The sequence below is a fragment of the Zootoca vivipara genome, chromosome 10, assembly GCF_963506605.1.
Source record: "Zootoca vivipara chromosome 10, rZooViv1.1, whole genome shotgun sequence".
Taxonomy (NCBI): domain Eukaryota; kingdom Metazoa; phylum Chordata; class Lepidosauria; order Squamata; family Lacertidae; genus Zootoca; species Zootoca vivipara.
The window spans coordinates 65284352-65309813 of NC_083285.1; the positions used below are offsets into that span (position 1 = coordinate 65284352).

Genomic DNA, 25462 nt, shown 5'->3' on the forward strand with positions numbered 1-25462 from the left:
GGCTTTGTAAGCTGCTCGAAACAAATGAGACCTTAATTACAAAACATTGATCCTGCCCTGTGCCATTTGCCAAATGGGCCGCTTCTGCTGCTGCTCCCCCACCCTTAAAGTTTAGCGGCAGGAACCTTGAAGCAGGACTGGGCCAGAAGGAACTGCCTGGTGTTCTTCCTGTGCGACCTGATGATCCAGGGACTCCGACTTGCCCCCACATTGAGGGGCTACGGTCAGGTGCCATGTCACGTGATGCCACCTGGTGTGCACCAGGTGGGGGCCAGGATGCATGGAGGTCGATTTCTGCACTTTCTCATCCCAGCGCCTGCCGGGGTCCTGGGCTGCAGCTGGGACAAGTGAAGCAAAGATTTACTACGCTCATCCCAGCCACCAGTGTCCCAGCAGCTGGAGCCGGGGCACGCAGAAGACACCCAGTGGCAGCAGGGGGTGGTGGCCCCCTCAATATTGGGGGACGCTGCCCCCTGCCCCCAAATATTGGGGGAGCTGAAGCACCCTTATGAGCCTTATGAGGAACGGCTTAGGGAGCTGGGTATGTTTAGCCTGGAGAAGAGAAGGTTAAGGGCTGACATGATAGCCATGTTCAAATATATAAAAGGATGTCATATAGAGGAGGGAGAAAGGTTGTTTTCTGCTGCTCCAGAGAAGCGGACACGGAGCAATGGATTCAAGCTACAAGAAAGAAGATTCCACCTAAACATTAGGAAGAACTTCCTGACAGCAAGAGCTGTTCGACAGTGGAATTTGCTGCCAAGGAGTGTGGTGGAGTCTCCTTCTTTGGAGGTCTTTAAGCAGAGGCTTGACAGGCATATGTCAAGAATGCTTTGATGGTGTTTCCTGCTCAGCAGGGGGTTGGACTGGATGGCCCTTGTGGTCTCTTCCAATTCTATGATTCTATGATTAGGAAGAACTTCCTGACAGTAAGAGCTGTTCGACAGTGGAATTTGCTGCCAAGGAGTGTGGTGGAGTCTCCTTCTTTGGAGGTCTTTAAGCAGAGGCGTGACAGCCATATGTCAGGAATGCTTCAACTCTATGATTCTATGATTCACCCTCTGCCCACTATACCTGGCACCGCTGTGCAGATGAGCCGGAAGCGAAAGGCAAAGGCTGCTTTCAGGACACAGGAGCATCACCAGCACCCAGAAGCCTAAAAGGTGGCAGTGCAGACTGAGAGTGCGGGGGGCACAAAATTGTAAGGGGCGCAAAAATTCGACACCCGGTGCTGCCTCAATGCAGCTGTGTGCTTCCGTCTCTGGGCTCCGTTGAAAATGGATTCTCCATGTGAACCAGGAAATGACTTCTCCAGACAACAGGAACTCTTATTTCATCTCTGTATGTGCGACTTCCTGGGTGACACGGACGTCGTTCGGTGCTTGTATACTCCATCCATTCCCCTCCCTCCCTCTCACACCCCTGGACAGCTCTGGGTACTGGCATTCCATGCTACACCACTGGATCAGCTACATATTCTCTCTTTAAGGGAAGGGGAGATTCAGGACCGAGAAGAGGAAGCACTTCCTTCACGCATCACATAATTAAACTATGGAACTCATTCCCACAGGAGGGAAAGATGGCCACTAGCATGGGTGGCTTCAAAAGAGGATCGGACATGTGCATGGAGGAGAAGGCTATCAATGGCTACTAGCCACGATGGCTCTGCTCTGCCTGGATAATCAGAGGCAGTAATACCAGTTGCTGGAAATCACTGGAGGGGAGGGTTGTCCTGTGCTCAGCTCCTGCTTGTGGGTTTCCATGGGTATCTGCTTGTCCATAGGATACGGGACTAGATGGGCAGTTGGCCTGATCCAGAAGGCTCTTCTTAGGTTCTTAAGCTTCTCTGAAGGTCATCTAAGAACATAAGAGAAGCGGACACGGAGCAATGGATTCAAACTTCAAGAAAGAAGATTCCACCTAAACATTAGGAAGAACTTCCTGACAGTAAGAGCTGTTCGGCAGTGGAATTTGCTACCAAGGAGTGTGGTGGAGTCTCCTTCTTTGGAGGTCTTTAAGCAGAGGCTTGACAGCCATATGTCAATAATGCTTTGGTGGTGTTTCCTGCTTGGCAGGGGGTTGGACTGGATGGCCCTTGTGGTCTCTTCCAACTCTATGATTCTATGATTCTATAAGGCACGGGGCTGATCTGTAGCCTTTGAGATGTTGCTGGCTATGTCTTCTATCAACCCCATGGCCAATGACGAATGATGACGGGAGTTAGGGCAGCCCTATGTAGACCAGCACCATCTGGATGGTACCCAATTTGCTGACCATACTGCTGATGGGGGCATCTAGTCAAGAACATGTGACGCTGTAGTTAAAGCAGCTGTACTGGATGCCCACTTACTACCAAGGATCATTTATTAATTTTGGAAAGTTTTCAACAACTTAGGCCCAGGGTACCTCGGGGACAAGAAAGGAGATTCCAACAAAGCGTCAGGAAGAACTTTCTGACATTAAGAGCTGTTTGACAGTGGACCAGACTTCCATGAGAAGTTGTGGACCCTCCTTCCTTGGAGATTTTAAAGCAGAAGTCGGGTGGCCATCTGTCATGCATGTTCAGACTCCTGCTTTCCAGGGGGTTGCTCTAGGTAACTGTCGGGTCCCTTCCAACTCTACAATTCTATGATTCTATGATCCTTCACTGGCCCAGATTTGAATCACAGGTGAAAGAACTAAGTTTCTTCCATACTCCTGTTCAAGCAGCCCCATGGTCCTCTCTGGTCCACCCAATGCAGGCCTCCCAGCAGGTCCTTTCACCTTTTGTTGGTTCTGGTTTGGGCAGGGAAGAAGAAAGGAGGGAGAGCTCTCACTCTCCCCACCACCCCCACCACATGGGAAGCATAGGGAGACCTGGGAAATTTAACTTTCCTATGGACGCCTGTGGATTTCAGTTGCGTTTGGTGGGAGGACAGGACTCAAGGGGATCCCCTCTATTTGATTTTACGGAGCTTTCTCAGAAAAAAAAGACTCGGATAAAACCTGATCTCCTCCTCGCCCCCCGCAGATTGGAAAGAACTGAATGATTTCTGAGTTCAGCTGGAGGGGAGATCTTACCCATCCTTATTTCAAAGCAAAGAGGGGGCACGGCTTGCGCAGGTACTGTATTCTCCCCCCCCCCCGGACAGCGTTCCATCTAGGTTGCATATCCACCGACAGTTGTAGCAGGGCGAATGCGCTTTTGCTTAAAAAGAACTAAGCCGTCTTTAATAGTCTGTCGAAGGTATCTGTAGAGTATCTGCTATTCATGCTTTTTTCCTAAGCTTTAGTGTCTCAGCCGGTACTCTAAATGGATAACAATGACTTTGGGATTTCAGCCGGGCTTTTCTTGTTGATGTCAAAGAAATGAATTCAGTGCGGAAACGCAGCGAATACAGAAGGAGAAGAGCAGAGGAAGATCTCCAGCTGCGACTGGGGTTAGAATTCAGAAGTGGGCACTTGGTTCTGTAGATGTACATCGCTGCGACGACAGGTCTCTATTTATTATTATTATTATTTCTTTTCTGCCCTGCACCGTAAGGACCCAAGGCAGGTTACAAAAATATAAAGCTCAGTATTATTGTTCTACATGCCAATCATGACCGTGGGGAGGAGAGCATATATTAATTTGACCACTGGGGGTGCTGTGCCTTTCTCCATTGACACCTCTTTGGGTATACCACAGGGGGAGGCAACGTAAGGCCTGTGGGCCAGATGTGGGCCAGATTCCCGTGGACAGTCCGAGTATAGTGTCTAGATCAAGGGAATTAATAGTACCACTGTATTCTGCTTTGGTCAGACCTCACCTGGAGTACTGTGTCCAGTTCTGGGCACCACAGTTCAAGAAGGATACTGACAAGCTGGAACATGTCCAGAGGAGGGCAACCAAAATGGTCAAAGGCCTGGAAATGATGCCTTATGAGGAACGGCTTAGGGAGCTGGGTATGTTTAGCCTGGAGAAGAGAAGGTTAAGGGGTGATATCATAGCCATGTTCAAATATATAAAAGGATGTCATATAGAGGAGGGTGAAAGGTTGTTTTTTGCTGCTCCAGAGAAGCGGACACGGAGCAATGGATCCAAACTACAAGAAAGAAGATTCCACCTAAACATTAGGAAGAACTTCCTGACAGTAAGAGCTGTTCGGCAGTGGAATTTGCTGCCAAGGAGTGTGGTGGAGTCTCCTTCTTTGGAGGTCTTTAAGCAGAGGCTTGACAGGCATATGTCAAGAATGCTTTGATGGTGTTTCCTGCTTGGCAGGGGGTTGGACTGGATGGCCCTTGTGGTCTCTTCCAACTCTATGATTCTATGAATCAGTGTGTTTTTACATTAAGTAGAATGTGTCCTTTTATTTAAAATGCATCTCTGGGTTATTTATGGGGCATAGGAATTTGTTCATTTCCCCCCAAACATATTGTCCAGCCCCCCCCCCCAAGGTCTGAGGGACAGTGGACCGGCCCACGTCTGAAAAAGGTTGCTGATCCCTAGTATACCATTCCTGTGAAAGGTAGAAGTGACCCAACATTAGGGACGGTGGATAGGATTAGCTTAGCACGGAGAAAGTCGATAGAGAAATGAGATTGTGTCACTCTTTAGGGCAAAGTGTTCCTTGCCTGGCTGAGCCTGCATTTTGTGGCCATCTCTATAATCCAATGCTAATCAGAGATGAAATGAAATCTGGTAAATTGGGAGGAGAGGTTTAGCTCAGGTATATTTTGATGATTTTTTTTTTAAAACGCTTCATTGTTAGTTGATGCTTTTATGTTCATGTCTTCCTTCAGCCTTTGCCATCCTCTGCTGCAAGTTGGCAAGTTGTCAGGGTCTGGCTGGACACTGAAGAGTGGCAGCTGGACAGCGGTGGAGGAAGCTGCTCGGGTGCCTGGGGCGGAGCGCCCAGGGGTGGGGCAAGCTGTCCATAAGGGCGGGGTGCACTGCGGGGGCTCCTGGATCCGCCTGCCTCCTCCCACTCAGCCACCCTACAGCTGGGTGGGGGAGGCAGCGGGCGAACTGTTTGGGCATCACGGAGCCTGCGCGCACCCAAGTCACCGTGTATCTCCCAGGAGAGACGCGCTGTAGGGCCCGCCTGACATTTTGCCACCCACCTCAGTGGTGACACCCGGGGCGGACCGCCCCTACCACACTCCCCTTCCTTCGCCCCTGCGGCTGGATACTGAGGAGTGGGCACCAGGCGAAAGGAGGTTGGAGACTGACTTGGAAGAAGGGATCAATAATCTGGGGGAAGCCGTAATGGCCCGGAGATGAGAGTTGTCAGGAGTATGGGCAGGAGTCAGGCTCTGGGGCCTGTAATGCTTTGCAGGACTGGGGCCTGCCTCAGCTTGTGCTGGAGAAGCAAGGAGTGGCCACTCAGGTGAGGCCACTTGATACCTCACTGCACCTGGTGGCAGGAGCTGGGGAAAGCTCAGCATTTCCCTTCAGCTCTTTGCCACAGCAACGCTATTCCTGCCTGGTTGCATCTGGCCTCTTGCTCCTTGGACCCTTGCCTTGCCGACGCCTTGCTCCTTGGACCCTCGCCTTTGCCGACGTCTTGCTCCTTGACCCTTGGACCTTTGCCTTGCTGACGCCTTGCTCCTTGACTCCCAGACCTTCGCCTCTGCCTTGCTCCTTGACCCTGCGACTGCCTGCTGCTGGACCCTCAACCCTGCACCTGTTCCTGCTTCTACACCACCATCTTGCCTCTGGTCCTGATGTCCTCAGCCAGGGCTTCAACCGCCCGCCGACCGGACCGTGACAAGAGTCAGAGGCAGGAGAAGCTGCAGGACTTGAGAACGAAGATCAGGTGCAAGAGGAGGAGGAAGAGACAGAGCAGGCAGGTATAGAGTCAAAGGCTTCTACATGTCCTACTCCTGCCCTCACCTCTCCTGCCCCACTTTCTCCGAGGATCGGGAGAGGATTGAAGTGGGAGGAGCTGGAACAGGTTACACGCAAGCATAGTCTTTGCCTGCTTGTGCGCTGCTCGGGTAGGGAAGATCCATAAGCTGAGGTCAGGGTCTGTTGCTGCAGCTGCCTTGTCAGGTACACACCGAATAGTATCTGACAGATGCAGGATGGATAGACATACCTTCTCCTAATTTGTAAGCCTACTATTGACAGTGAATTGTTAATTCTGACTCTGGACATTCCTTGCCTATCAGTGCTGTGACATTAGTGTCAGGAAAGTGTCTAGGGGACCCATTTCCTTGGGCCAATCATAAGAGGAGATTGAGAAGAGTTAAGATAGCCATCTTCAGATAGCTAAAGGGATGTCATATGGAGGTTGGAGCAAGTTTGCTTTCTCCTGCTCTGGAAGGTAGGACCTGAACCGATGGCTTCAATTTACAAGAAAGCATCAGGAAGTGTTAGTATATCAGTCCTGCGTTGCTGGGTGTGTGAATGTTACATCACATGCCTGTGTTTATTTTCTAGGCTTGGAAAAGCCTGAGAACGGAAGTCAGCCTTATCTCTTACGCTTTCTGTGTTTTTGTACTTTCTACTTTCTGTTCTCTCTTGGAGCTGAAGTGAGAGGACGCCATGATCATTTGTCCTGTAAATATTGCTGAACGAGCACACCATTCTCCACTTCGTTTCTGCTAAATCTCTGCTGAGTGAGTAGGCATCTGTTGTGTGTCACTGGGGCATGCCGGGACTGATGATTTATGGACGTCCCAGACAGGGCAGTCTTAAGCATACCTGGCGCCCTGGCGCCGGGTGCGAAGATTCCTCCGGCGCCCCCCCCCCCCGCCCCATTTCCCAGCGCGGCTGTCTGGCAGGCGCAGCAGTAGCGCGGCGCCCCCCTGGTGGCCCGGCGCCCTGGCGCTCTGCGCCACCCAACCTTGCCATTGGGCCAGCCCTGGTCCCAGAGCTGTGCAACAACAAGATGAGGTTTGTCTCATCTTGGGGGCTGCAGGCCCCCCCGGCATATCCTGATAGGAAGAACTTTCTGGTGGTAAGAGCAATTCGACAGTAGAACGAACTCCCCGAGAAAATGGTGGACTCTCCTTCACTGAAAGTTTTAAAGCAAAAGTATTATGACCCCCTGACATGGATGCTTTAGTTGAGATTCCTGCATTGTCGGGAATTGGACTAAATGACCCTTGGGTTACTTTCTAACTCAACAATTCTATGATTATATGATCCTGGCCTTATTAACTTATTAAGTCCATGGCTCCTTCCTAATTGTAATGTGGTGTGCACTAGTCTCCTTTTGTAAACGATCCATGCATTGCCCATCTACAGATCCATTATCCCGTTTCTTTATTAATCCTTCAATGTTCCCCGAACAATGGGGAAAGATACCATCCAGGAAGTCCCATTACAATTAGCCATTGGCTGGTAATTAGAAAGCATACTGATTTGTTTCAGACAACTGTAATGATGTAGCTGGAAGACTCGCCACGGCAGTTCAAGATATGGCGTGAATAGAGGAGTAGCAAAATTGTATTAAGAAACAAAACTTACAAAAAAGAAGAGGAAAGCAAGCAGAAAGGACTGGAGTTGCAAAGGAAGCAAGCAGCAACAGCCTTGTTAAAATATTGGGGTGGGTGTCGTCAGGTGGGTTGTAGGAGGGTTTCCTATTTTGGGTGGGTCGCAGGCCAACAACATCTGAAGGGCACCAGGTTAACTTCCTCTGGTGTGGAGTCTCTACTGCTTTTGTGGTGGGTGATAACAAAAGTTATCCCTATGATCCCCAAAACAGTATTGAAGTACTGTTTGTGGGGGACAGGAGGTGGGCAGGTGTGGAGGACTCCCTGGTCCTGAATGGGGTAACTGTGCCCCTGAAGGACCAGGTGTGCAGCCTGGGAGTCATTTTGGACTCACAGCTGTCCATGGAGGCGCAGGTCAATTCTGTGTCCAGGGCAGCTGTCTATCAGCTCCATCTGGTACGCAGGCTGAGGCCCTACCTGCCCGCAGACTGTCTCGCCAGAGTGGTGCATGCTCTGGTTATCTCCCGCTTGGACTACTGCAATGCGCTCTACGTGGGGCTACCTTTGAAGGTGACCCGGAAACTACAACTAATCCAGAATGCGGCAGCTAGACTGGTGACTGGGAGCAGCCGCCGAGACCACATAACACCGTTCTTGAAAGACCTACATTGGCTCCCAGTACATTTCCGAGCACAATTCAAAGTGTTGGTGCTGACCTTTAAAGCCCTAAACGGACTACAATTCTGATTGGTTCCAAGATGGCTGCCAAATGCTTGAAGCAGGGTTTTGAGCTAAAGATTGGGGATTGGCCATAATTGTTCCTATATTTAAAAAGGGTAACCCCTCTGATCCATCTAATTATAGACCAATTAGTCTCTTGAACGTGATCTGCAAATTATACACAAAACACCTGGGCCTAAAATTGTGCGAATGGTTGGACCATAATGACTTATTAGAGATTGAACAAGCCGGCTTTACACCTGGCCGCTCTACTATTGATCATTGTCTAGTGCTTGACTATTTCATCTACAAATATGTGAAACACTGGGAAAAGTCACTGTATGCGGCCTTTGTGGACCTAAAGGCAGCATTTGACTCTGTGTCTAGGGGAAGGCTTTGGGCTAAACTGGCACATATGGGCATCAACAGAAGGCCATTACTTCTGTTAATTAAATTACATGAAAATAATACCCTTCAGATAAGACTTGCACAGGATGGCAGACTTTCCAATGGAATTCCAGTTCAAAAAGGGGTTAGACAAGGATGTTTACTGGCCCCATTTTTATTTAACATCTATTTTAATTCCTTAATCACATGTTTGCATGTAATTGATACACATCCACCTGTGTTTTCCAGTGGCAGAAAAGTTCCAATTTTAATGTATGCGGATGACGCTGTACTTCTTTCTTAAACCAAAGTTGGCTTGAAACGAGCGTTAAAGAAATTCAATGATCAATGTAACACTGAACTGCTAACAATTAATTTTGCTAAAACTAAAATTGTCCGCTTTGCTGCTCCTTTAGGAAATACAATTGGAATATGAAGGGAAATGCCATAGATCAAACTAAGAACTTCCAATATTTAGGCATCACCTTCTCTTACAACGCCAAATTCTCAGCACATTTGACTGCATCTGCCACCTCAGCAGAAAGAAGTGCTAACGCCATTCTTAGACTATTTAAAAGGAAAGGTGCTGGCTTCCTTCCTATGGCCTTAAAAGTCTTTCAGGCAAAATCTCTGGCCCAACTTCTTTATGGTTCACAAATTGTACTCTCTGCCAATCTTAAGATTCTCGAAACAGTTCAATCAAAATTTCTTAAATCCCTATTCAGCACCCCTAAAAGCACATCTAATGTAATATTAAGACAAGAGGCAGGAATGCCCAGAGTTGAATTAAAAGTCTGGGAACAAGCAATATCCCTCTGGTTGAAAATTCATTATAACCCAAAGGGAATGTTATCTCATTTCTTGGCCGCAGCCCCTTATCCACCTTGGCTTTTGCAAATTACTAACAAGATCAAACAAATTGGCCTAAACCCAGAAGATCTCTTTAACGGTACTTTGAATAAGGCAAAAACAATTATTACTCAGAGGCTTTTTGACATTGAACTGCAAAAAGAAGATGCCTTACTTCCTAAGAACTACAGGTGTCTAAAATCTTGGCCTAATCTGGCAGCTGCCCCGTACCTATCCAATATTATCTATGAATCTTATAGATGGGCCTTTTCCAGAGCCCGATTTGATGCGATGCCTTCAGCTGTCTTACACGGCAAATTCTTGCGTATACCAATCGAAGAGCGCCTCTGTCCATGCATGTCCAACAAGGTGGAATCTATAATTCACATTCTTCCATTCTGTGAATTCTATAATGAAGAACGATCACGACTCATTTTACCCCTATTATCAAAATTCACTCCCTTGCAATATTATCTGGAATTTCCCCCCAAAACGTTACGCAAATTCCTTCTGGAAGACTCTTTGAGCTCAGTATCCTACGCTGTGGCCAAATTCTGCACCTTAGCTATTAAAAAACGTGAATCCCTTTTACTGAATAACATATTATAACAATTTGTCCTGCCCTCCGATGATGATATTGCGGCTACAGGTCTTAGTTAAAATTCTTATTCTTTTATGGTGTTTTATTCCGCTGGACCTGTATTTTAAGTATTGTATATTGACTGTTAAAACCCCATATCAGTTGCTTTTATTGTTCATGTAGAGAATTATGCAGAATTTCTGGTTTAATATGCTGGCTGTTTGCCGTAATAAACATTGACTTGACTAAAGCCCTAAACGGCCTCGGTCCAGTATACCTGAAGGAGCGTCTCCACCTCCATCGTTCTGCCCGGACACTGAGGTCCAGGGCCGAGGGCCTTCTGGCGCTTCCCTTGCTGCCAGAAGCCAAGTTACAGGGAACCAGGTTAGAGGGCCTTCTTGGTAGTGGCACCTGCCCTGTGGAACGCCCTCCCATTGGAAGTCAAAGAGAAAAACAACTACCAGACTTTTAGAGGACATCTGAAGGCAGCCCTGTTCAGGGAAGCTTTTAATGTTTAATAAATTATTGTATTTTAATATTTCTGTTGGAAGCCGCCCAGAGTGGCTGGGGAAACCCAGCCAGATGGGTGGGGTATAAATAAATAAATAAATAAATATATTATTATTATTATTATTATTAGTCTGGACAAGCCCAGGGGTAGAACAGCTGCTTGGCATGCAGAAAGCCCCAGGTTCAACCCGCAACATCTCCGGATACAGCTCATAAACCTTGACGAGCTGCTGCCAGCCAGTGCAGGCAATACTAATCTGGGTAATACCTGGCTCAGTATAAAGCAGCACCCAAAGTTCTTGTGGCCACAAAAGGGCAGATGTGGCACAATGCATTGTGGGGTTTTAAAAGCAATGTAGTCTTTGACTTCTCTTTCTTTCCCTCCTGTCAATTTCACTGTCTATGTGTGTGAATTATAGACCTGTGGCTTTCTGTCCTCAGCTCAGATTTACTCCATTCCTGAGTTAACTCTTCCCAGAGTTTTTTGGGGACCTTACCTTTCGGTAGACCAATTACCCACTGTGGTAATGAAGAGCTGGGTACCTTATCTGCCCCGCCCCCGAGCCCTGGGAATAAAGCTGTCACCTGTGGCTGACCAGCATTTATGTTCTGAACGCTGCACAAAATAGCAGGCCCAGGAGACAGCCGTTTTTGTCTCTTTAATTGTGTTTGTTAATCAGGAACCTCAATTAATTTTCTTTCATGCCTCCCCCCCCCCGTCCTCCTTGAGACGAGTTTATCACGATCTAGTCAATGCCCTTTTCCCAGCTCTATTTCGTCCAAGTCCCAGAAGACCTATCAGAAAGCTTCTTCCGACTCCATTGTGGACATTTTTCATGTTGCAATGGGCACATGTCACTATTTACTAGCTATGTAGATGAAGAGGCCACACATTATTATTATTATTATTATTATTATTATTATTATTATTATATCAGAACTCTTGTTGAAAGCGTGTAACATTGGAAATATATTTCTTTGGTTGTCTGTAATTATGAAATATTTTGTGAGGGGGTGGAATTCTAGGTGCTGCAACACCTTGACAAGTGTAAAGTACTTCAGCGGTAGCTTTGTCAGTTGAAACTTTATTTAATACATGTTCCACTCTGAAAATTGTATATATCCCAAATCTACATAATCTAGTATACTTTGCCTTTTCCCATGTGACGGCCCTTCAGATATACAGTATTTGAAGAATACTATCACGAGCACTTCCTCCATCTCAGTCTTGGCCTTTCCAGGATAAACATACACATTTCCTTCAGCTTTTCATCATATTTTCCATATCTCTGATCAGTGCTTTTTTTCTGGGGGTATGCAGGGGTACGCATACCCTAAACATTTTGTGGATCTTTGTACTTTTGTCCATTTACTGTATTTATTTTTCCTGATTTGAACTATAAAAATGGTGGTTTTCTTGAGTCAAAATGAGAGTACCCCAAACATTTTTAAGGAAAAAAACCCCCAATGTCTCTGATCATCTGAACTATTTCCAGTTTGTCTACATACTTCTTAAACTACAGCATCCAGAATTGGATACAGTCTGATGTCTGATTAGGACAGAATAAAGCTGTAAATATTGCTTCTTGAGACTTGGAAGGTTTGGTTCTATTAATGAAGTCTAAAATTGCATTGGCAGCAGAGAACAAGAGGACTCTGAGTGGTCTCTCCACACCTTTTAGTGTGTAAGCTTCGCAATAGGAAGGAAAGGGAGCTGAAATCAAGGTTCAACGTAGGACCCACATGTCCTTGAACCTGGTCCCACAGGCGATCGACATAGGATGACTTTATGAACATGCATTAGCTGAGATGGTAGCATGCACACTAAATGCATGCCCACAGTCCACCCTAAACACATGCATGCACGTGCTCACAGCTGTGGGCACTTTCATTTCCATGTAAGCTTCACTTGTGGCGTCGAGCCATGGCAGGGCACGGCGTATTTGAGAAATGGATTTGCAGGTTTGTTTCCCCATTATCTGATCATCTCTGATGACAACAAGAGCCTTTCATTAGTTTGTTTGCAGAATGAGTGGATGGGAAAACAAAGCAATTCGCCTCTAGTGCCAGCTGAATACGCTTATTTATGCAGCTCATCAACATATGCAGCTCTAATGTGTTCTCAGGGACCAGCTCTGCTATGTACTCAATAGCCCATGGCCTGGGCACTCCAGAGCAGGCACTACGGTATTCCATGTGACAGCCTTTTAGATATTTGAAGACATGGGCGTACCCAGGATCAAAACTAGGGGGGGGCAAGGGGAGGGGCCAAGGCACGGAAGGGGAGGGGCCACAAAGTGGGCGGGGAAAGTGCAGTCAGAGGCGCCGGGCTGATGGGCAGAGGCGGAGCACAGCCCGACAGAGCGCACCGTGGCGCGACCTCCCTCCAGCTGGGAGATTGAGAGAGAGATTGAGAGAGAGAGAGAGTAAGAGAGATCTGGAACCGCGCAGATGCCCCTCTCTCCTTGCGACCCTGTTATCAGCAACTGCCGACCCCTGCACGGTTTTGCATGCGGGCAGATGACGGAGCCAAGCTCCTCCCGCTGCCTCGCGATGGCCCAATTGAAAAGACCCTGGCCAAAGGCGGGCGCCTTTGTCACAGAGAGGAAAGCTGGGGAGGCGCCGGCAATAGTGCAGCCGCCGCTGCGCCAGGAAAGGGGGCAGCAAGGCAGGAGTTCGCCAGGGCAGGAAGGCCCCCCTGCCGCACTCCCTGGTTCCCCGCCGTGCATGGCTTTGCCTGAGGGCGTGACGGGGAGCTGGAGGGAGAGCGTGGCGCGACGGGCGGGAATGGCGAACTCACGCTCCGTTGGGCTGTGCCCCTCCCTAGAAGCAGGGCTGGTGGGCGGAGACAGAGCCCAGCCCAGCCCAGCGCGAGTTTGGCGTTCCCGCCCGCCGCGCTCTCTGGTTCCCCGCCGCGCTTGGCCTTGCCTGAGGGCGCGTCGGGGAGCTGGAGGCAGGGCGCAGCGCGGCGGGCGGGAACGGCGAACTCGCGCTCCGCCGGGCTGTGCCCCTCCCTAGAAGCAGGGCTGGTGGGCAGAGGCGGAGCCCAGCCCAGCGGAGCGCGAGTTCGGCGTTCCCGCCCACCGTGCCGCGCTCCCTGGTTCCCCGCCGTGCTTGGCCTTGCCTGAGGGCGCGCCGGGGAGCTGGAGGGAGGGTGCGGCGCGGCGGGAATGGCGAACTCGCGCTCTGCTGGGCTGTGCTCCGCCTCTGCCCACCAGCCCTGCTTCTAGGGAGGGGCAGCCTGCGGTCCCCACTTGCCCCGCGGTGGGTACGCCCTTGTGGGGGGGGCAGCTGGCTTCTAGAGTAGGGCAGCTGCCCTAACTTGCCCCGTGGTGGGTACGCCCTTGTTTGAAGATGATTTTGCCTCCTCAGCTTTATCCCCCAAAGAAGGGCAATCTGACCCCAGAGTCAGGAGACCACATCTTACCACCTTTCCATGAGAATATCCACAGATCCCATAGAATCTTAGAATTGTAGAGTTGGAAGGGACCCCAAGGGACATTTAGTGCAATGCAGGAATCTCAACTAAAGCATCCATGACAGATGACCATCCAACCTCTGCTTACCTCCAAGGAAGGAGAGTTCCACCACCTCCCGAGGGAGGCCATTCCACTGTTGAATACTTCTGTCAGGAATGAGCCAGCTCCAAGCGAAGGTTTGCAGCCAACTGCAGAAAGCAGGCAGGAACAGGGAAGCTTAGATGTTAGTCAGGCAGGGGAGAGCCGGCAGCTGCGGACTTAGGCTCTTCCTGACCTTGATGGGCAGACTGAAAAGGCAAGAGCTGACAGCAGGCTAGAACACAGCCAAAGCTCACCAGAAACACAAACAGGCGCAAATAGACTCAGAGCCTTGCAGAACAGGAAGAGGTTGGAGCTGATCCACTAATGTTTCTTTCATTCCGGAAATGATATTTCTAAGTATTTTTTAAATGTTGTTAGTTCTAGAAAATACACAAATGTAGTGGTCACAAGTAGCTTGATAAGATAATGGTAACAATAATAATCTTGAAATGTTGGGGAAGTAATGTCCCTTCAAATATACAAAATTGGATTTCCAGCCTAATGTTTATGAGCCGCCCCAGAGAAAACAGAGTTTGTGGAATGTGGTAAGGCAATGACACAGTTGTATGAAATTTGGAATGCTTCCTTAGGCTGCTATATTGCAAAAAGACCCTCATCTCCCTCTTCTCCACTTGTCTGCATTCCTTCTCCTGGTTAATCAAGGTTAATTTTGAATAATGAGCAAAAACCTGAGTTGTTTTATGCTGACAAAATGTAATAGGTTGGATCCAGATCAAATCCAAATTTGATGTGATTTTTATCTCCTTGTCTGGCATTTTGAAGCTGTTTAACAAATAACCTGAATAGATCCACATGGACATATTTGTAAACCAAGTCTGCCTTCAGGAATCCAACTGTGAACTGATGTGAGTAAACTTCTCTTACTGACTTTGAATAAGATTGTGGTCTTTATTTTAACAGGCATTCAAGGGAACTTACCAGGAACGTACAATTCAATCTGAGGCAGATTGAATTGTATAATAGTGAGAGGCTCACACGAGCCTGCAACCAGCTATCTGCTGTGCATGTAAAAAGGGGGATGTAAATTCTGCTAAGTAAAGGAACTTGCTAGTGCAAGTTAGGAAGCATATTAATAAACAATATATCCTCTCCTGCCACCCTGAGCATTCCCAAAATCATCTGGCACCGCAGGGCTCCGCTGAAGGTTTCCTGGTTCTCTTGAACAAGCCTTGCTGAAATATGTGGGTGCCGAGCAAGACGACGGCAGGCTTGAGACTGGCGCAGGGAAACTTCCCGAAGCATGGCTCTCTTCCCATGTTCTCCCTGGTGTTTGTTGTGGAGCTGAGACACAGCAGAGTCTCAGCGCAAGCACCACCTGTGGCATTTCGACCCCTGAAGTGTATCTTATGAACGCCCACCTCACTTCTGCAATTAGTTGGAAGGGACCCAAAGGCTAATCTGTTTCAACCCCCGGCAATTCCTATGGCTTTAAACTGTTTGCAATATTGTGCAATGCCATCTTTTGATATATTACTTTCACGGTTGCAACCCGCCCTAGGACCTTAGGGTGACGGGCAAGCAATATGTGGTTACCATGCTGTTACGTGCCACTGCAATCTCCGAGCGGTTTCCTTGGAATGAGCAACACTGGAGACCGTGGTGTCTTTAGGATATATGGTTTATTTGCACAACATCTATACAACCTCAGCACAGGATGAAGGGACTTGCAGACTTAACACCCCAAAAAGTCTTGCTTCTTCCATACTGACAGCCTTGGAATCAAGTGCACTGAACTCCTCTGTATACAGCCTTTGTCTAACTCAGGGTTTCCCAAACTTGAGTCTCCAGATGCTTTTGGACTACAACTCCCATCATCCTTGACCACTGGTCCTGCTAGCTAGGGATGATGGGAGTCATAGTCTGGGGGGGGGAAAGCTTGGGAAACCCTGGTCTATTCAAGAGAAGGAATGGCAGTACTTAGCGTAGCAACTACTGCCATTATTCCACAAAGAAACTTGCTCCTTTGGTTCAGCAATGGAATCCTCCATCAGATTTTAACCCTTGCTGGATCCAGGACTTTCCGCCTGCAACTAAATAATAATAATAATAATAATAATAATAATAATAATAATAATAGCAATGCAACTTCTACAAACAACAACACTTTATTGCAGATAAACACAACTGTAAGCTCTCCCCCCCCCTTTTAGTGCAGGGAGGGGAATGCAATGAAACTTTAAGGAAACCAGCTTTCCTCCAGCAAAAACTCCTGTCAGAGGATCCAGGGGCTCAGAGGCTGCAGGAAGAGCCAAAACTGGAAGGAAGGAGCCACAACCCCCTGCCTCTTTGCAAGTGTGTAAGTGTGGAGGTCTTTCACTGCTGGGCCCTGCCACTCTTTTGCCAGGAACCCCGTTGCCACCATCCGTCCTGTTGAAGCCCCGTTTCTTCAAGGAAGCTGTAGATAGCTCTGGCCTGGCCCATTTCTCCGTCTTCCCTGAACATACTCGCCAGCTTCTTCAGGCGAATTTCCAGTTGCAGCCTCTCAAATGAATGGTCTGTAGGGATCCTGGCGGCCGCCTGGTACATCTCTAGGGCCTGACTCTTCATCCCCTTCTTGTGGAGGAGGAAATCCCCCCAGTTCATGTAGATCGACTGCTGGCATCTATTGCTGGCTCCCGGGAGCTCCTCCATCAGGTTCAGGTAGATCTCTTCCTCGTAAGCCGGCGACCTCTCGCCGTAAACCTTCGCCAGCTTCAGCCGGGTGAAGATGGAGGAAGGATCCATCTCCAGAGCGCGCTTGAAGCTCTCGATGGCAGCCTCAACAGCTTCTTCTCTGACATCACCTGGAGGGCTCGCCAACTGCTTCAGGTAGCACAGGCCAAGGTCGTAGTGGAGGAGATGATAGCCGTGATCTACGGCAATTGCCTTCTTCAGAATGGAAATGGTACGGGGAAGGAATTGTGGCCTGAGCAGCTTGCAGATGATTCGGAGGACTTCGGGGTTCACGCTCTCCTGGGCAACATCGTCCGCGAGGCAGAGCGCTCTTTCCGTATCCACATCCCTAAGTGCCTGAGCCAAATAAGCTTTGGCTTCATAGTTCTGTGGCTGGCGAACAATGACTTCTTCCAGCAACTTCTGGGCTTCTTCCCGTTGTTCAGCATTAGGGGAATGAGTCCAGGAGGCATAAACGGAGACGGCCAGTCCAGCCTGGAACTCCTCATTGGACTCTTCTACCTCCAGCGCCTTCCGGAAACATTCTGCGGCCTCATCCCCATTCCGGAAGCCCACAGCCAGGAGGGACCAGCCTTTCTGAGCATAGATTTCAGGGATCATCGCAGAGTAAGCCTCTGGGCTGGACAAGGACCGGCAGATGTCGTGGATGCGTCCCAGGTAGAGGTCCACCATGTCATAATTGACCAAGCGGTAGTAGACCCAGGCGTAGTTGCCATAGGTCACCAAGGCCTGGCGGGAGAAGTTGGCAGGGTGGTCCCGCTTCAGAGCCCCCTCTGCTTCTCGGAGGCTGTCCAGAGCCTCCTTGTAGTTCCCCTGCAGGTGCTGGAGGTAGCCCCTCATGGCAAGGTAGGTGCCTCGATTGGGGTGTGGGGTGTGCTGCGCCTTTGGGGCCAGCGTCTGCAGGATGTGCACTGCTTCCACCTTGTCCTTGATCTCGAAATCCCAGGTGAAATGGCACTGCAAGCTCTCCAGCTTTGACCTCAGGGGTCGGCTGCAGAGGGAAGAAGCAAGGAGGGAGGGAGGGAGGGAGATTGAGAAAATTGAGCAAGGTCCCAACCAAAGGAGAATGACAACTTAAACAGATGGAATAAAGGCAGCTTGCAGATTTGAAATACAGAATAAGAGAACAAGAAGGACATACGTTTAAAGAAGACTGGAAAAATGTTTACTGATTATATGGGTGAAAATTGTGTACCTTTAAAAATGCTGGCAGCATTAAGATAAATTCAACAGTGCAAATAAATTTTGATAGTGTAACAATGGAATACTGAATGGTTTAGGTCATTTAAAATATGCACGGATGAATGGTAGGCAAAATGAACCATGGAAAGAGAAGAAGGGAAGTCATTGATTTGAGGTTGTTTAAATGAATATATTGAAACATAAATTTTAAAAGTCAAATAAAAACTATAAATAAAAAAGAGACGGAAAGGGTGAAGGGGTCCTGCAGGCAGGAGTTCTTTGCTCAAAAGGGTTCAGAGGATTTTGGATTTAGACTTAGGTGTGACCGGAATGTGGCCTCTTGCCAAAAAGGAAAAATCACACCTGTTGCCCCGCCCACTTTTACCTCTAGGCCCCACCCACCCAGAGCAGGTGCTTCCTCCTACTCCCTAGATTTGGCCATAGAGTGTCAGAATAACAGCTCCGTCAGTAGAGCATGAGACTCTTGATTTCAGGGTTGTAGGTTCGAGCCCCACGTTGGGTAAAAGATCCTTGCATTGCAGAGGTTGGACTAGATGACCCATGGGAACGCTTCCAACTCTACAGTTGCACAATCCTATCTCCAGCCCTACCTGCAGATGCCATCAGGGGACCACAGAATTTTAGAGTTGCAAGGGTGCCCGAGGGTCATCTAGTCCAACCCTGAGATCTTCTGCATGCAAAGCAGGTGCTCTAACCACTGAGCCACAGCTGCTGCTCTCCTGATGTCGCGGGACTCCAGCTCCCTTTGCCCTTGGCCATGCTGGCTGCTGAAGCTGGAGTCCAGCAACATCCAACTTGCATTGCAGGGGGCTCCCATTCTAGGATTCTAACTCCTGCTGCACAAAATGCAGAACGGGAGGTCATTAAGCGGGAGGAGTCTGATCTACGCAGGAGTCACTGTTTACCTCATTTTTCCTTTCCCAGAGAGGAGGTTGAATTCCGCAGGAAGAAAACTTTCCCTCGCCAGCGGTCCAGCAGTCTGCAGGACGCTACCTCTGTCGGCAAAGTTTTGCCTCGCTCTCTCAGTTTCTATAACAACGCAGTGAGCCTCCTCCGGCAGAACAGAAACCGAAACTCAAAAGAGAGGTTCATTTCTTCCTTCTGGAGAGGAATGTTGATTGGCTCTTGCAAAGACGGGTTTGCTTGGCTGCTTGCAAAGCCTCCAAGCACAACATTGTAGCCGGCCACTCGCGGACATGAATAAATCACGGTTTAAACGGGGGGCCAAAAGGTAAAATTGTACCTCCGTTCTCCTGCAAACGATGCAAGGCTCCTCCCGGCTCATTTTGCTTTCCATCGTTGCCTGCTAGCCACCGGCCGCTCCCTGGTACTCCCCCCCCCCAAATGCTCTCCTTCCCATCCCGATCCCATGTCCAGAAAGTTGGATTGTTGTTTAGTCGTTTAGTCATGTCCGACTCTTCGTGACCCCATGGACCAGAGCACGCCAGGCACTCCTGTCTTCCACTGCCTCCCGCAGTTTGGTCAGACTCATGTTCGTAGCTTCGAGAACACTGTCCAAACATCTCATCCTCTGTCGTCCCCCCCCCCTCTTGTGCCCTCCATCTTTCCCAACATCAGGGTCTTTTCCAGGGAGTCTTCTCTTCTCATTGCAATAAATACTCCTTTTTAATTACCTACTGTTACTGTGTTATCAAGCTGGGAACCTGGACTCCTGACAACCTCTTACTGCTGGAAGGTTCTTCCTAATCTCTATTAGGAATCTCCTTTCTTGTCACTTGAATCTATTGACTCGGGTCTGTCCTCTGCAGCCACAGAAAACAAACTTGCAAATATCTTCCATGCGTCAGCCCATTAGATGTTTGAAGATGGCTATCATATCACCTCTCAGTCTTCTCTCCTCCAAGTATTCTTCCAATACCTTCCTAAATGATATATTATGGAACTGCTGTAACATAGCACCACTGTGGCAAGAAGTTTGTCTTTTCCAAATTATGATGATTTAGTTCTTGTTTCTTTCATTCCAGAAATAATATTTCTAAGTATTTTTAAAAATGTTGTTAGTTCTAGAAAATACACAAATGTAGTGGTCACAAGTAGCTTGATAAGATAATGGTAACAATAATAATCTTGAAATGTTGAGGAAGTAATGTCCCTTCAAATATACAAAATTGGATTTCCAGCCTAATGTTTATGAGCCGCCCCAGAGAAAACAGAGTTTGTGGAATGTGGTAAGGCAATGACACAGTTGTATGAAATTTGGAATGCTTCCTTAGGCTGCTATATTGCAAAAAAAGAGACCCCCATCTCCCTCTTCTGCACTTGTCTGCATTCCTTCTCCTGGTTAATCAAGGTTAATTTTGAATAATGAGCAAAAAACCTGAGTTTTTTTATGTTGACAAAATGTAATAGGTTGGATCCAGATCAAATCCAAATTTGATGTGATTTTTATCTCCTAGTTTGGCACTGTGAAGCTGTTTAACAAATAACCTGGATAGATCCACATGGACATATTTGTAAACCAAGTCTGCCTTCAGGAATCCAATTGTGAACAGATGTGAGTAAACTTCTTATTGACCTTGAATAAGATTGTGGCGTCTTTATTTTAAGAGGCATTCAAGGGAGCTTACCAGGAACGTACAATTCAATCTGAGGCAGATTGAATTGTAGAATAGTGAGAGGCTCACACGAGCCTGCAACCAGCTATCTGCTGTGCATGTAAAAAGGGGGATGTAAACTCTGCTAAGTAAAGGAACTTGCTAGTGCAAGTTAGGAAGGATATTAATAAACAATATACCCTCTCCTGCCACCCTGAGCATTCCCAAAATCATCTGGCACCGCAGGGCTCTGCTGAGGGTTTCCTGGTTCTCTTGAACAAGCCTTGCTGAAATATGTGGGTGCTGAGCAAGACAGGCTTGAGACTGGCGCAGGGAAACTTCCCGAAGCATGGCTCTCTTCCCATGTTCTCCCTGGTGTTTGTTGTGGAGCTGAGACACAGCAGAGTCTCAGCGCAAGCACCACCTGTGGCATTTTAACCCCGAAGTGTATCTTATGAATGCCCACCTCACTTCTTCAATTAGTTGGAAGGGACCCAAAGGCTAATCTGTTTCTTTTTTTTATAATATTTTTTATTAATTTTATAAAAAGAACACATACAAAGCATACAACATAAACTCTGTCCCTTCATTTTCCCTCCACCCACAGGCCCCCTTCTGCCACCAGTGAGACCCATGGGCATTGGGAAACAAAGGGGTCCATTCCAAGCTGGGTTTGACCTCCCCCCTCCTTCCTCCCCCCTCATCCCCCCCCCTGCCACTGAGAGGATAAAGACGGAGGATCTCTGGGGTTTGGCTTGTCCCCCAGCTATTTCTTCGCTATATTGAAAAAAAGGGGAAAAAATAAAAAGGAAAAAGAAAAAAATATAAAAAGGGAGAAAAAAGAGAGGAAAAAAAATAAAAAAAGAAAATATTAGTGGCTTCCACGACTCTCCTCCTCCTGGATTTCCCAACTTCATTACATAGTTATGGCGGGGTTTCTACTCCAATACAAAATCTTATTCTTACAATATTAACACAATCCTCCTTCTTCATGCTGTCCCCCCCTGAGTCCCCCCCCCCCTGCCACCGGGGCAGCCCGAGGGGCCCAGCAGTCAAAAGGTTCCATTTTTGTGTCTGGGTTTCCCTCTACCCCTCCCTCTCTCCCCAAAGCACCCCCTGCCACTGGGTACCAAGAGTAAGGAGAGGGAGACAAGCAGTTCTCCACCCAAACAACTTCTGATCACCAAAGTTACTAAAAACAAACAAACTCTAAGCATATTTCCTCAGCCATTCTTCTACTCCCTCCAGAAAACTCTTAACCCTAAACTTTTTAAAAAATCTCTCCTCCCCCCCCCAATGTCCCTCCTCCCAATTGGATCAGCATATCCTTTAACAGGCCAAGACTCTGACAACGTTATTCATAAGCCAAAAGTATACCTTAAACTAAATTTTTTACCCCACACCAATTCTATCCCACTTCCACTTCCAGGCCTTTGCTCCCCCCTCTTTCTGCCTTTCCCTCCCTTCACTAACACCATTCAACATTTCAGTCTCTCCAGGAATTCCACTTCCATCAATCTTCTCTTCACTTTGCTTCTCCTTGTCGGCCTCGTCTCCTTGTTCAGATCTTTGTTTTTCATCATCCAACACATATTTTTTTTGGTCTAAATCAGTCTCCAAATTGTCCTCAAGTTGTTGCTTCTCACACACAGTCTCGTATTCAAAATTGTCCTCTAAATCTTGCTCTTGCACCTCATTCTCCTTTTCTGTTGGATTCAAACATTGCCTTTCCTTGTAAATATCTTCCCATATTTGTAGGTAGCTCCGCACAGCCTCCTGGAAAGCTCGAGAGAACTTTGTTTTCATAACTCACTTAACCACAGGCAGACTAGAGATAAGGGCCGAAGGGTACTGGAAAATTCCTCTCTACCACGTTGTCGGCTCCATCTTGGCTGTTCTTATCCTTTGTCTTTAACCTCATCAGATTTCAAATTTACAATCCACTTAAATCCTTTTAAAACCTTTTGAATCAATTTTTCCAATTCACAGGAATAAAATCGTCTTTCTTAGTCCTTTAGCAATTTGACAGCTTTTGACAGCTGTCAAAGCGTCCTCCCCCTTGTTGCTGCTGAACCTCAAGGGGCAACGACACCGGGGGCTGGGGAGGTTTGGAAAAGTCTTTCTTTCTCTCGGGTCCGCAATCTTGAAAGAAGTTTTCCCTTTTCGGCTTGGGAATGTTTAATGCGCCTCCCGATTGTCCATTTGGAAGAGATCGGCTTCCGTTACTTTAGAATCTCTTCCTATCTTCAAATTTAAAATTTTTAAGATCCGAATGGAGATTTGACTTACTTTGAAGAAGTCTTTTATTTCCTTGGAAGAATCCGCCGCTTGCAGGCTGAGGACTCGGAGCTTCACTTCAAGGAGGTAAGATGAAACCCAAAAATGGCTCCCGCGACTCCACTCCGCTGGCTCTCGATTGCTCTACTGAGCTCTCGGGCAGCAGAGGATTCGCGTCCGGAGCAAACAGCTGGGCACTATGTCACCGGGACTCTCTACCCGGTGTTTTTTCGGGGAGTCCGCTCGCTCTGCAGACTTCCCCCCCCTCCACGAAGCCAGGGACCTCGGAGCACGAAGTCCCTGCGTCCAACTTCACCAGCGCGACGGACCGGAAGCCCAAAGGCTAATCTGTTTCAACCCCCGGCAATTCCTATGGCTTTAAACTGTTTGCAATATTGTGCAATGCCATCTTTTGATATATTAATAACTTTCACGATTGCAACCCGCCCTAGGACCTTAGGGGGACGGGCAAGCAATATGTGGTTACCATGCTGTTACGTGCCACTGCAATCTCCGAGCGGTTTCCTTGGAATCAGCAACACTGGAGACCGTGGTGTCTTTAGGATATATGGTTTATTTGCACAACATCTATACAACCTCAGCCCAGGATGGGAGGGACTTGCAGACTTAACACCCTGCTAGCTAGATATGATGGGAGTTATAGTCTGAAAAAAAAGCTTGGGAAACCCTGGTCTATTCAAGAGAAGGAATGGCAGTACTTAGCGTAGCAACTACTGCCATTATTCCACAAAGAAACTTGCTCCTTTGGTTCAGCAATGGAATCCTCCATCAGATTTTAACCCTTGCTGGATCCAGGACTTTCCGCCTGCAACTAAAAGTAGCAATAATAGTAATAGTAATAAAAGCAATGCAACTTCTACAAAAAACAACACTTTATTGCAGATAAACACAACTGGAAGCTCTCTCTCTACCCCCCCTTTAGTGCAGGGAGGGGAATGCAATGAAACTTTAAGGAAACCAGCTTTCCTCCAGCAAAAACTCCTGTCAGAGGATCCAGGGGTTCAAAGGCTGCAGGAAGAGCCAAAACTGGAAGGAAGGAGCCACAACCCCCTGCCTCTTTGCAAGTGTGTAAGTGTGGAGGTCTTTCACTGCTGGGCCCTGCCACTCTTTTGCCAGGAACCCCTTTGCCACCATCCGTCCTGTTGAAGCCCCGTTTCTTCAAGGAAGCTGTAGATAGCTCTCGCCTGGCCCATTTCTCCGTCTTCCCTGAACATACTCGCCAGCTTCTTCAGGCGAATTTCCAGCTGCTTCCTCTCATATGAATGGTCTGTGGGGATCCTGGCGGCCGCCTGGTACATCTCTAGGGCCTGACTCTTCATCCCCTTCTTGTGGAGGAGGAAATCCCCCCAGTTCATGTAGATCGACTGCTGGCATCTATTGCTGGCTCCCGGGAGCTCCTCCAGCAGGTTCAGGTAGATCTCTTCCTCATAAGCCGGAGACCTCTCGCCGTAAACCTTTGCCAGCTTCAGCCGGGTGAAGATGGAGGTAGGTTTCATCTCCAGAGCGCGCTTGAAGCTCTCGATGGCAGCCTCGACAGCTTCTTCTCTGACATCGCCTGGAGGGCTCTCCAACTGCTTCAGGTAGCACAGGCCAAGGTCGTAGTGGAGGAGATAGTAGCCGTGATCTAGGGCGATGGCCTTCTTCAGAATGGAAATGGTACGGGGAATGAATTGTGGCCTGAGCAGCTTGCAGATGATTCGAAGGACTTCGGGGTTCACGCTCTCCTGGGCAACATTGTCCGCGAGGCAGAGCGCTCTTTCCATGTCCACGTTCCTAAGTACGTAAGCCAAATAAGCTTTGGCTTCGTAGTTCTGCGGCTGGCGAGCGACAACTTCTTCCAGCAACTTCTGGGCTTCTTCCCGTTGTTCAGCATTACAAGAAGGAGTCCAGGAGGCATAAACGGAGATGGCCAGTCCGGCCTGGAACTCCTCATTGGACTCTTCCGCCTCCAGCGCCTTCCGGAAGCATTCTGCGGCCTCATCCCCATTCCGGAAGCCTCCGGCCAGGAGGGACCAGCCTTTCTGAGCGTGGATTTCAGGGATCATTGCAGAGTAAGCCTCTGGGCTGGACAAGGACCGGCAGATGTCGTGGATGCGTCCCAGGTAGAGGTCCACCATGTCATAATTGACCAAGCGGTAGTAGACCCAGGCGTAGTTGCCGTAGGTCACCAAGGCCTGGCGGGAGAAGTTGGCAGGGTGGTCCCGCTTCAGAGCCCCCTCTGCTTCTCGGAGGCTGTCAAGGGCCTCCTTGTAGTTCCCCTGCAGGTGCTGGAGGTAGCCCCTCATGGCAAGGTAGGTGCCTCGATTGCGGTGTGGGGTGTGCTGGGCCTTTGGGGCCAGAACCTGTAGGATGTGCACTGCATCCACCTTGTCCTTAATCTCGAAATCCCAGGTGAAATGGCACTGCAAGCTCTCCAGCTTCGACCTCAGTGGTCGGCTGCAGAGGGAAGAAGCAGGGAGGGAGGGAGATTGAGAAAGCATGAGGGACACTCTTGAAATGATATACAGTGGTACCTCTACTTACGTTCATACGTATCTGTAAGGGGAAAGGCTTATAGAGAACAGCCCCCCCCCCATCAGAAGCAGCCCATCTCCAAGCAGTCATGAAAGCGAAGGGGTGGATGAGGAAAGTCAGGAGACGGAATGGGAGTGCCAGACCTCTGGCAACATCCAAGAGCCCCTGCTCCACAGGCAGGAAGAGAGGGA

General features: G+C 48.5%; 2 protein-coding genes across 2 annotated transcripts; both read right to left on the reverse strand.

Moving 5' to 3' along the window:
* Positions 1-16170: 16170 nt before the first annotated feature.
* Positions 16171-18900, reverse strand: LOC118091528 (interferon-induced protein with tetratricopeptide repeats 5-like). Its single transcript, XM_060279437.1, has 2 exons — positions 18810-18900; positions 16171-17692 (listed from the first exon to the last, which is right to left on the reverse strand). The coding sequence occupies exons 1-2, from the start codon at positions 18812-18814 to the stop codon at positions 16342-16344; spliced, it is 1356 nt and encodes a 451-aa protein (XP_060135420.1). The 5' UTR covers positions 18815-18900; the 3' UTR covers positions 16171-16341.
* A 4866-nt stretch (positions 18901-23766) lies between these two features.
* Positions 23767-25190, reverse strand: LOC118091529 (interferon-induced protein with tetratricopeptide repeats 5-like). Its single transcript, XM_035128615.2, has one exon. It carries the CDS (start codon positions 25040-25042, stop codon positions 23843-23845), a length of 1200 nt encoding a protein of 399 aa, XP_034984506.2. The 5' UTR covers positions 25043-25190; the 3' UTR covers positions 23767-23842.
* Between the last annotated feature and the right edge of the window lie 272 nt (positions 25191-25462).

Bases quoted from the DNA above. Each gene is read 5' to 3' on its own strand.
- LOC118091529 (XM_035128615.2), bottom strand. From the start codon at position 25,042: ATGAGGGGCTACCTCCAGCACCTGCAGGGGAACTACAAGGAGGCCCTT.